Here is a 12,214-nt window from a genome sequence, read left to right on the forward strand (position 1 = left end):
CAGGAGCCAGGGGCACAGAGAAGAGGACGGCCTGGCAGCCAGGCCAGGCAGCTGAAGGGAGGCCACGAACCTCTGCGGCCAGACAGGGGGCCTCCGGCCGCTGGCGGGTGGGGCTGGGTGGCCCACAGGGAGCAGGAGGGGAGTCTTCGAGGGGCGGGAGGTGGAGAGGGGCAGAGGCGCGTCAGAATGAAGGACATTGCCCCCTCACTGTATCCGGGGCTAGAGCTGGGGACGAGTGCTCCCCCAGTATGACCCCCAAGCAACCCGCTGTACCAGCTGGGGCCTCCAGCAGACACACCTCCCACCGCCTGGCTGGCTGTCATGACAGCCCCTTATGACAGCTGACAGGCCCAGGTGGGTACCAGGGTGGGATTAGAGTCATTCCTAAGGAGGCAGGTCCTCTCTGCACATTCAATCACAGTGAATGATGCTGAGAGGTGCCTGCTAGCAGCCCAGTTTGCAGATGGGGAACCTGAGGCCCAGAGAGGTACCTTTCCCTGCCCAGGGTCACAGAGCCAAGTGGTGCCTCCGGTCTCCTGCCAGAGGCTCCTAGGCAGAACCTTCCCAGTTGTCCTGTGACTGCCCCCGCCAGGAGAGGGGCGGCGGAGGCTGAGCCTCTGTCCTGGAGAGGCTCTTACTTTGAGCTTGACACCTGCTTCCTCTGGAGGCTGCAGGGCCAGCGAGCCACACTGGAGGGGCCTGTCTTTGGAGTCAGCTGGGGCTGGGCTCATGACCCGTAACCTCCCCGCTGTGAAGTGGGGACTCTGGCCCCGGCTTGTTTTGACCGTCACACGGTGACTTTTTTGCCTGAAAACGCTTGGCCTGCTCACCAGCACGAAGTGGTACCTGGTAGGCGCCGCGACCTCCAGAGGGTCCTGCTGCTTCCTCCCTGGCGTCGGCCCCTCCTTAGGCAGCTTTGTTCCTGAAACATGGGTTCAGGTTAGGGGTGCTCGGGAGGGGTCCGCCAGGGTGCCGCCACCGCTCGTGAAGTGCCAAGGGAAGAAACAGCTCAAACCACAGGCAGACGTGGGGAAGGAGAAGGGCGAGGAACCAGGCTGGGAAGGGAGCAGCCCATGGATGCCCGCAACACCTGGGGCCAGTTGCCTCCCAGCCTCGGTCCCCTGTCTGTAAAGCCGGAGCAGTAAGCCTACTTTTTAAAGAGCTGATTGGGCCAGCACCCTGGGGATGCGATTTCATTTTGTCCTTACGCTGTCCTTCCAAGTAGGGGCGCTTCTGATCCTTGTTCTCACAGACGGGGAGCTGAGGACCAGGGGTCCGCAGCTTGGCCAGAGTCATGGCTCTCAGGCAGTATCCATCTGCTCCAGGCCCGCTACCTCCGGGAATGGAGGGGCGTGGGGGGCGTCACTGACCCTGCTGTCTGGCTGGGCACAGCAGACATGAGTTCCCTGCCCCCTCCTGCACACACATGCCAGGCTCACCAAGTCCCCAGGGGGAGGGGGTCTCCCCTCCGCCCATGCTCCCGCAGCTGTGAGCCAGGCCCCCTTCCTGGGCCCAGCTGAGGACCCGAAGCAGCCCCCCATGTGGGCAGCGGGCCAGTTAGGGAAGGGCGGCTCTGGGCCTCGGTCCTGCCTGCCCCTGGGGGCCCCAGCCCACTCTCCTCGCCTCCCCTGCCCCCCCAACCCGGCTCCGCAGACATCAACGAGTGCCTGGTCAACAACGGAGGCTGCGACCACTTCTGCCGGAACACCGTGGGCAGCTTCGAGTGCGGCTGTCGGAAGGGCTACAAGCTGCTGACCGACGAGCGGACGTGCCAAGGTGAGCCGCCCTCATCCCCGTGGGGTTCCCCTCCCCTCTCAGGCCACCTCAGCCCCCAGGAGGGGACGCAGCCTGGGCTGGGGCTTGTCCGCCATCTGGGCTGGGCCTGGGGGGCTGGTCATAATTTTTCTGCCCTGAGTGAGGGCTCCTTTGTGACCCTAGGGGCCCTCAGAAGCCATCAAAGCCTCCAGTCCAAGCTCTCCCTGATAGGGATGGCGGCTGAGGCTCGGGGAGGGGTCAGCCCCTATGCAGGTGGTTCAGTGAGTAGGTAGCAGGGCTCAGCGCCTCCGCCTGACCCCGGTCCCCGAGCACCCAGGCCACTTTCAGTGGCTTTAGAGGCAGGATGATGCCACCTGGTGGAAGGTGTCACAAATGGCAGGCGCTCCCCACCAGGCCTTCCTTGAGGTCCCCCGGGGCATCTGCTAGGATCTGGGGTAACAGGAAGAGAGATTTGGGCAGAGGTCAAGGATCACAGCCCAGGTGAGAGCCCCGAGGATGGGCAGGGGAGACAGGAGTGAAGTGCTTAGAGGATGACGTCTTCCTCCCAGAGGAGCCAGGGAAGTCAGCCCATCCAGGAAGTGGCCCTGGGGCTGGGGGAGCCTGAAGGACCACAGGGAGCCCATCGAGAAGGAGATGGCTCCGGGAAGGGTGCAGACGGAGGCACAGGGTGCACTTGGCGGCATCGGCCGTGGACCTGAGGCTCCCGCTCTCAGTGCCGCTCAAATGGGGCCCTGAGGGGCCCGGGATGTGCACCCCCAGCCCCCCAAGGGCCCCAAGAGAGGCGAGACCAGAGGCTGGTGAGGGCGGGTCCAGGCCAGCCCTGCCTGGGGCTGCTCACATGACCTGAGCCCATCACCTGCCCTCCCGGGGCTCGGCCTTCGCATCCCTGGCCAGGCAGCCTGACCCCAATTTCCTCTCGGGCCACGAGAGGAAGCCCAGCATCTGTCCAGGCCCGAGCAAGGCTCCCGGGCACCCTGCTTCTCTGTGCTTGGCTGTGTTCTCAGGAGGGCTGAGGAAGCGGCCTCGATTGCATCCCTGCTGCTCCATGAGAGGGGCCGCAGCGGGCCATGCCAGGACCACTTGGGGCTCCGGCCAAGTCTCCTCCACCCTCGTCCGGAGCCATCTCTCCACAGCCTGAGCTCTGGCCCCAGCCATGCTCCAGCACAACCCCTGGGTCCCCAGCTCTAGCGGGGAGGGGTCTAGGCCTCTCTGCTTGGCTACTTGGCACTCAGGGCCCCTGGGAAGGGCACCTCAGCCCCACTGAGCCCCACACAATCCCTGGGGATTGGGTGCTGCCACCACCCCCCCAGCCTTTGCCTGGAGTGCCCTTCCCACACAGGCACCAGGGGATCTTCTCAGTACCCCACCTTTGCCCAGAGTGCCCTTCCCACACAGGCACCAGGGGATCTTCCCAGATCCCCACAGCCAGGGAGGAACCTCATCTTCCCTTGAGTGCCCACAGTGACCCATTCCTTGTACTTGTGTTATTATAAACGCACGTGTGTCATGAGGACATCTGGGGTCACGTGAGCAGCATGTTCAGAGGAGGGGCAGGTCAGCGCCTGCCTTGCCCTCTGGCCCCCGTCACCTGTCCCACGGGGGCCGTCTCCCTCAGAACTGTGGCCAGGACAGACTTGCCTCCTGTGAACCCGAGGTTCATGTCCTCCCAAGAACAGGCCCTCTGTGACCCTCCCTCTTTCCCTTTTTACCCCGGCTGCCAGGGGCTCAGAATCAAACCTCACCTCCTATCAAGGCTACTCTGTTACTCTTCACAGGTGGCATCTTCCCCACCAGCACCCCCTTTCTACCTGTGCCGTTTTCCCCAGTTTCTCTAGACGCGCCTTGGGGTGACAGTTCAGCTTCTCCCTCGGGCAGACCTGTTGGCTCCCTGCTGGCGTGGATTAAATACCTACCCTAATCACACCGGCGTGTGAGCTGATAGAGTGGCAAGGATTCAGAACAATCCCTTCTACTCAGAATATTCCTACCCTGCCCACCTCCAGAAAAGAGAGTGAGGTGGCTTCTAACCCAGGACCGTGAGGTTCGTGGGGACAAAATGGAAAATCGGGCTGGGACGAGAGGTCTGAGGTTTGCCGCGAGTCGGCTCTGCGCTGAGCCCGGAGCCCCGGGACTGCTGTGCACGGATGTCCCTCTGAGTGACGAGGTCGTGCCTCCCGCCGTGCCCTGACGCTGTGCCCGGACCTTTCTCCCTGTGGCCCCACAGACATCGACGAGTGCTCCTTCGAGCGGACCTGCGACCACACCTGCATCAACTCCCCGGGCAGCTTCCAGTGTCTCTGCCACAGCGGCTACACACTCTACGGGACCACCCACTGCGGAGGTCTGCAGCTCGCCCGCCAGGGCCACCTCCCCCCCGAGGCACGCGCCCGGCCGCACGGCCCCCCACACCACACCCCGCACCCCGACCTGGACTCCTGACGGGCCTGGGAGGGCCTGGTGGGCAGAGGGGCTCAGCCAAGGGCCAGGCGGGAGGGTGGGAGGCGGGGGGTGCTGGCCTGGAAACAGCAGCCTCTGGGGAACCCCACTCAGGAAGGGAGGACAGCGGGACAGAGCACCGCACAGTCGGTTCTCTCCAGTGGAGGGGCTGACAGCAGAGAGGGGCAGGTCAATGGGGGACTCCAAAGGAGAAGTACTGGAGTCAGGATGACGGGAGACTGGCCAGAGGGGTCGGCATGTGCAAAGGCCCTGAGGCAGAGGGAGCGCAGAGAGACCGAGGGGTAGCTAGTGGGGCCAGAGCCCCATGAGGGAAGGGTTAATGCATGGTACAGAGAGGACCCAGGGCTTCTTGAGCCCCTGGAGGCCTTGAGGCTTTATTCTCAGCACAGGGAGAAGCCACTGGAGGGTCAAGGCAGGGATGTGACCTGTAAGTTCAAGTTCATATAAGGAGAGCCCTCCCGCCTCCCTGTGTTTAGGAGAGTGGAAGCCAGAGCACCCGTGGGGACACAGCTCCGGACGTGGGAGTGAGAGCCCCAGGGGCTCGAGCAGGCTAGGGAGGGAGGTGGAGAGATGGAGGGTTCCAGACGTACAGGTGTAGGGGCACGAAGGTGGGGGAGTCCAGCACAGCCCCACGTCCCATGTCTCCTCCTGTCCTGTGACCTGGGGTAGCCGCGCTTCCCCGCGGGGGGGCAGCCATGGTGGTCGGGTGGGCTCAGGCACAGCTGGTGCTGCGGGGAGCTGCAGAGTTTTCTGGAGGGACTCCCAAAAGCCTGCCACCAGCTTCCACACACAGGGCTTTGGCTCGAAGGCAGGGCCTCACGGAGACTTCCTGGGGCCCCGGGGCCCTGTGCTGGAGGGGAAACGGGCTGGGAAGGGCACGTCCAAAGTCCTGCACTGGGATGAGGCCTCAGGACCCCGGGGCCGGTGCTGGGTGCTCCCGGCCCCTCCAAACCTGCCCGCAGCTCTGTTTGGTGCCACCTCTCTGCCCCACCCCGAGTCTGGGCTCAGCTGCCCAAGTTCGGCAAACCACTGAGGTTCCTAGGGGAGGATGTGCGTTGGTGTCTGTGGGAGCCCTGTGTGTGTGTACACACATGTGTAAGCTCACTTATGTGTCATATGCCGTGAGTGTGTGTGCGAGCTCACATGTGTGTCATGTGCCCTGTGTGTGTGTGCCTGCACGTGTGTGCGAGCTCACATATGTGTCACGTGCCCTGTGTGTGTCTCTGTGTGTGTGCATGTATGTGCAATCTCATGTGTGTGCCATGTGCCCTGTGTGTGTTTCTGTGTGTGTGTGTGCATGCTTGTGCAAGCTCACGTGTGTTACATGCCCCATGTGTGTCTCTGTGTGTGCACGTGTGTATGTGCGATCTCATGTGTGTGCCATGAGCCCTGTGTGTGTGTTTCTCTGTGTCTGTGTGTGCATGCGGGTGTGTGCAAGCTCACGTGTGTCACGTGCCCTGTGTGTGTCTGTGTGTGTGCATGCACACATATGCGAGCTCACGTGTGTGCCATGCGCCCTGTGTGTGTGCGTGCATGCATGTGTGTGCGAGCTCATGTGTGTCACGTGCCCTGTGTGTGTCTTTGTGTGCACGTGTGTATGTGCAATCTCACGTGTGTGCCATGCACCCTGTGTGTATGTTTCTGTGTGTGTGTCTGTGTGTGCATGTGTGTGTGTGTGAGCTCACGTGTGTCACATGCCCTATGTGTGTGTGTCTGTGTGTGTGTGTGTGTGCACACATGTGCAAGCTCACGTGTGTGTCACGCACAGCCGCCTGTCTGCATCCAGTGAGAGCCTCAGGCAAGGGTCAGGGTCAGGAGATTCTCGGCCCCCCGCCCTAGTGGGTCCTGCCCTGCCGGCCCCGAGGCTGCCCGTCCAGCCCCCTCCTGCCCTTACGTCTGCCTGTGCCTCCAGATGTGGACGAGTGCAGCATGAACAACGGCAGCTGCGACCAGGGCTGTGTCAACACCAAGGGCGGCTACGAATGCGTCTGCCCCCCGGGGAGGCGCCTGCACTGGAACCGCAAGGACTGCGTGGGTGAGTGCCTGGGGGGGGACGTGCTCCTGGGCGGGTGCTCCTGGGCCGGTGCTCTGCTGCTCGCGGGCGGCTGATGGGACAGAGGCTGGAGGAAGGAGAGGGGTGCGCGGGGGAGGGCAGACTGGGTGTCAGCCCGGGGCACAGAAACGGAGGCCCGGGGGTCAGCGTGTGCTGACGCAAGAGGAGTGAGTCAGCACGCAGACAGAGCGCCATTTGGAGGCCTCAGCTGCACCCCCCGCCTTGTCCTGCCGAGGAAGCTGGTGGCGGGGAGGGGGTTACCCGGGGTGCAGCAGCACCGGAGCCTGGACTGGGGAGCACCTGGGTCTTTGCAAGCCAGTTCTTGCTCAGGGCCGCCGGCCCCGCGGTTTCTGGCGAGGAGGGCCTCCTGGAGAGCGGGGGCTTCGTGCCCCCTCTGCGGGTGGGCTCTGGGGCCCGGGCCCCTCCAGGCTGAGTGCTAGGCAGGGCCCCACCTCACAGGTTCCATAAACACATACAGACTACTTGCTGCGTGCTGTGCCTCTCCTGGGAGCTGGCCCTGTCCTGGGCGCTGAGCCTGTCCTGGGTGCTGGGCCTCTCCTGGGAGCTGGCCCTGTCCTGAGCGCTGGACCTGTCCTGGGTGCTGGGGTTATGTCCCCTACACAGCTTTGGGGCCTTGTCCTGCCATGCTCTCACATCCCCTGGGCCACCAGAGTTAAGCCTTTGATTTTATTTTTCATCAGTGAGTCCTGTATTTATCTGGCTGTGCTGAGTGAGGGTTGCAGCGTGGGAGATCTTCAGTCTTCACTGTGGCATGCAGTGCCACATCCTCTTAGTTGTGGCATGTGGGATCCAGTTCCCTGACCAGTTCCCTCCCCTGCACTGGGAGCCCGGAGTCTTAACCACTGGACCACCAAGGAAGTCCCAAGTTAAGCCTTTTAAATCTAAGTCAGCGGTCGTCCGTCTCAGCTCAGAGCCCTCCAGTGAGTCCTCTTCACACAGAAGCAAAGCCAGGCTCCTAGAGCAGCCCAGAGGCTGCTCCGCCCGCCACGCCCCCACTCACTCTCCACCCTCACCGTCGCCCCCACCGCCACGCTGGCCTCCCTGACCTCGAAGGCCCAGTGCCCCCGTGCATGGGCTCTTCTCTCGGCCTGGAGGACTCTACTCCTTGCAAGCGTCTGCTGAGTGGGGCGGGGCGGGCAGGACTTCCTGACCACAAACCAGAGCAGAGCAGCAGCCCCGACTCTGTGCCCCTCCCAACACCACCCTTGCTTTTTTTCTCCCGTGGCACTTCACACCAGCCAGACGTCCTGTGTTCATCACAGGGCCTGCTGGGTGCTGTCAGTCAGTCCTCGCTGGACATGCTCTGCACACGCAGGCAGGTATTTTTGCTTGTCTTGTCCACGCTGTCTTCCCAGCACCTGGAACAGAGCCTGACAGCCGTGGGGACTCAGTACATGTTGAGCAGATGCGTGACAGTGTCCAAGAATGGATGCCACCCCTCAGTACCCGAAGCCAAGCAGCTGAACTTATTGCTCACTTCAGGAAGAACTGCCCTGCTGTCCAGGCAGGGTCTTGCTGAGCAAAGCAAACTCTCTGATTTTGTCTAGAGTCTAGGGGAAGAGCTTTCATGGGGTTGTGTTGATCAGAGGCAGTATTAGGGGGTGTCAGTCTGAGGAGCACACCTTTGTGGGGTCTGGGGGTGGAGCCTGGGCTGACACTAGCCTTAGAAGCCTGACCACTCAGTGAACTGGCCAAGAGTTGGCTGACTTTGGTTGTCATCAATTGATGGGCTTTCCAAGGCATGTCCACTGATAATGAGGGTCGTGTGAGGGCCGGTATTTACCGGTGACCAGAGCTATCAGGTACAGGCTTTCTCTAGGGATATGAGGACATTTCTTTTTTCTTTTTAATTCTCAGTCTCCATTTTGGTCATCTCTCAGTCAGAGCTGCAGGAGGGGCCACCAGGGTTTGTCCAGTAGACCTGGAGTGAGGAGACAGATGGTGTGACGGCAGGCATTGCTAGAAGGTCCTGGAAGGTCCTCTAGAACTGTGGTTTAAGAGTTCCCAGGGTGGACCGGGAAAACCGGTCCCCTCAGCTCCCACACCCATAGTGCACAGGTCGCTCTTTCCTGGAGCCTCCATGTTGACTGTCCATCTCACCTCTGCTGCGAATCCAGCTTCAGAATGACAGGCACGGACTCCCCTGGTTGCCCAGAAGAAGATTCCAGGTGGTATTATTACCACAACTACCCCCCGTGCCATGCCCCAGGCTAGACTATTCGCCGCAGCCCCCAAAGTGAGGGGCACGCTTTTGATGACCACGGGAGCCGTCCAGTCCCGAGGAGTGGGGCCCAGAGCCTCCGCAGTCTGCTTCACCAGGTTATATCATTACGTCTCTCGGAAGGTGTTCTACCCTCGGAGGCTTGGCAAGGAGGCATCATTTGCCGAGGCTCCTGGGGAGTCATTTGTTGTTACAGCCCAGAGTCCCGCAGGGCAGTGAGCTGAGGTGGCACCATGAGTCAGACTCCTGAATGGGACGTGCGGTCAGCCTCGTGAAGCTGTAGGCATGCTGCCTGCGCGCGGCGTTGTGACACATAGTCAGGTACATTGTGAGACAGCCGAGCTGACCTCTCCCGGTCCAGGGGCATTTTCCTTCTTTTTATGTATTGTCTACAAACAGGATCATACTTAATTAGGTTTGTGTAGCGTACTTTGTGGCTCCCCTGGTAGCTCAGCTGGTTAAGAATCCGCCTGCAATGCAGGAGACCCCGGTTTGATTCCTGGGTCGGGAAGATCCCCTGGAGAAGGGATGGGTTACCTACTCCAGTATTCTTGGGCTTCCCTGGTGGCTCAGACAGTAAAGAATCAACCTGAAATGCAGGACACCTGGGTTCAATCCCTGGGTTGGGAAGATCCCCTGGAGGAGAGCATGGCAGCCTGCTCTAATATTCTTGCCTGGAGAATTCCCATGGACAGAGAAACCTGGTGGGCTACAGTCCATGGGGTTGCAAAGAGTCAGACACAACTGAGCGACTGAGCACAGCATACTTAACACCATTTTTCAATATTGGCTTCCCTAGCAATAGCTTGGGAGAACCAATTTAAAGAATCAGGCTGGTGGTTATCACTTAGTACAGCCTAGCTCTAGATGAGTTATAATTTGTAAGGGAAACATGACGGGAGAAGTCAGAACTGCACACCCTTAGATGCATAATGTGGGAAAACGTGACCAAAGGGATGAGGAACAAAGGAACGCAAAAGAGTGTGTGGAAATCAGTGGGTGCAAACATTTAGGAGAATTCATTCCAGCAGTCTTAAGCACAAGCCTCCACCCTGCGTAGCCATCGGCCAGTTCTAAGAATCTTGGTTAACAACCAGTTTCCGTGAACTGCTTTTGGAGATTCTCTGAAAAACCTCAGACCTCTAAATGTTTGCTTTACAGTAAGTTCTGAAAAATGTCGTTTTCATTTTTCAAGAAAATTAGAGGTAATAAAGACCATGAAGTTTATGAGTAATTCATGAATAACTTTCCCAGTGAAATGCATCTATATGTTCCTAAGTACGTTAGTTTAAATATCCCAAATAAGGAATTTGGGGATAATATTTTGATAATATTTCAATGCTATTTTTTTCAACAAGAGCCTGTTTCAGTTCATCCAGAAAGTAAATATACTGTTACTCGGGTGTATTTATAGCCATGAAGTGCATCTGCAGATGCTCAGAGGGCCCCTGAGGGCGTGGTTCCAGCCTGCATCCCATCTTTACACTTTCCCCAGGATTCTGACGGTCACGGCCACACCATGACCTGGCCATGTCCTCTCCCCTGAAAGAGCCTCTCATCACACTCTCTCATTGCCACCACCAGTCTGTCCCTACAAGGAAGGAAGAGTGGTCTTAGGACGATGCTAGCAGACACCTGCGGGAGCTGGTCTGGTGGTCCCAGGGGTCGCCTGGCTCCACCTGGCTCATCCTTCATGGGTCTTAAAAGGTGATTGCTCGCCCTGCTCCATGACAGAGTAGGAGGCCAGACACAGTGTGTGGCGGAACCCGTGGTCCCCTTGGTCCTTGCCCGAGGACTTTGGCCTGAGCAGCATCATCACATGATGATCCGAAAAACATTTCCTCTAATGTCCATTGAAGGCGGGAGGAGAAGGGGATGACAGAGGATGAGATGGTTGGATGGCATCACCGACTCAATGGACATAAGTTTGAGTAAACTCCAGGAGTTGGTGATGGACAAGGAGGCCCGGCGTGCTACAGTCCATGGGGTCGAAAAGAGTCGGACACAACTGAGCGACTGAATTGAACTGACCTGAACTGGACATGCACGAATCCTCCAGCCTGGAGGAGCCCCAATTGGCTCTAAGCCTGAACCTGCGGCCTCTCTAGTGTGTTAAGTTCCTAAACAGAAAAGGCTAAGATGCACACAGGTGGATGCCACCTTAGGATGCTCTGAAAACAGAGACGTTTCCTGCTCATAATCAGAGATGGACGTTCAGTTCAGTTCAGTCGCTGAGTCATGTCCAACTCCTTGCGACCCCGTGAACTGCAGCACGCCAGGCCTCCCTGTCCATCACCAACTCCCAGAGTTTACTCAAACTCATGTCCATTGAGTCGGTGATGCCATCCAACCATCTCATCCTCTGTCATCCCCTTCTCCTCCTGCCTTCAATCTTTCCCAGCGTCAGGGTCTTTTCCAATGAGTCAGTTCTCTGCATCGGGTGGCCAAAGTATTGGCATTTCAGCTTCAGCACCAGTCCTTCCAATGAATATTCAGGGTTGGACTGGATATGAATCTTAGGATGTCTTAATTTTTATTCATAAGTCCTATCAGCAAAAAACTGTTAAGTTGGGATTCGATGTGGATCATCCACAAGATCTATTCTGTGTATGAATCCTTGGGAGGTACAGACACACGAATGTGAGTGTCTCCTCCAGGAAGGGCTAGGGGAGGGAATTCCCTGTGGTCCAGGGGTTAGGACTTGGCTCTTTCATTGCTGTGGCCCAGCTTCAGTCCTTGATCAGGAACTTAGATCCCAAAAGCCTTGCAGTGTGGCTGAAGAAAAAAAAAAAAAGGAATAGGTACAAGAGTTGCTCAATGGTGGTGTGAGGAACCAGACACCATAAGGAGTTCACTGACAAGCAGAAAAAGTACTTTTTCTGCTTTTCCCAGTCATGGGAGGGATCATGCTACATATGGTTCCCTCAGACTTGAAGGCGGTTCTAGTACAAGGTCTGAGGCAGGGAGGACAAGCCTTCCCCACAGATGCGTCCTGTGTTGTTGAGTTTGTCCCAAGAGCCTGGCCTAATCTTTGCATGTTGATACAAAAAAAAAAAAAAAGAGGTTTATAGTAATCTGGACTCTTCCTGGGCTCTGCTCCAGTTGTTCTGTGGATGCTGTGGCAAGTTTGCCCCAGGGATTCTGTTTTTTGATCATACATAAGAGAGGTATGTTAAGGCTCCCATCGGCGATGATCTGAATCAGGGGGAGGAGGATTTTCTGAGACTTCAAAAAATAACCCCTCAGGTGTCTTTCAGCTGCCAGTTCCATTTGCAGGGTAGGTCCCTCTGCACACCCCGGGGCTTTGACTCAGGGAAAGGAGGCTCATCTGATGATGGTCCCAAAGGAGCAGGTTCGGGCTGGGACTCGGGAAGGAGCTGATGATGGGCAGAAAGGCCCACTGCTGAGTGGTTTTAATAAACCAAAGCAAATCAAGTTCATGTCCCCTCGAGCCTCCTAAGCTCCCAGATTTTCAAATCTGCCTTCTCCCTATTTTCTGTCATGTTCTCTTACAATCAGGTATTCTTACTTTAAGGCAAATGTGCATTTTCCCTCCTTTTTAATTTATTGCTATTTTGGGGGGCTCCAAAATCACTGCAGATGGTGACTGCAGCCATTAAATTAAAATACACTTGCTCCTTGGAAGAAAAGTTATGATCAAGCTAGACAGCATATTAAAAAGCAGA

The 12,214-nt window shown here is 58.0% G+C and overlaps 1 protein-coding gene across 2 annotated transcripts in view; it reads left to right on the plus strand.

Moving 5' to 3' along the window:
- Nucleotides 1-12,214, plus strand: part of SCUBE1 (signal peptide, CUB domain and EGF like domain containing 1) — a 125,991-nt gene that overhangs the window by 94,193 nt on the left and 19,584 nt on the right. For both annotated transcript variants that reach the window (XM_025282730.3, XM_044940800.2), the window contains 3 exons: nucleotides 1,654-1,776; nucleotides 4,001-4,117; nucleotides 6,146-6,268. In XM_025282730.3, coding sequence (XP_025138515.3) covers nucleotides 1,654-1,776; nucleotides 4,001-4,117; nucleotides 6,146-6,268 — 363 coding nt within the window. The remainder of the gene's footprint in view (nucleotides 1-1,653; nucleotides 1,777-4,000; nucleotides 4,118-6,145; nucleotides 6,269-12,214) is intronic.

Source organism: Bubalus bubalis, chromosome 4 (genome assembly GCF_019923935.1).
Source record: "Bubalus bubalis isolate 160015118507 breed Murrah chromosome 4, NDDB_SH_1, whole genome shotgun sequence".
NCBI lineage: Eukaryota > Metazoa > Chordata > Mammalia > Artiodactyla > Bovidae > Bubalus > Bubalus bubalis.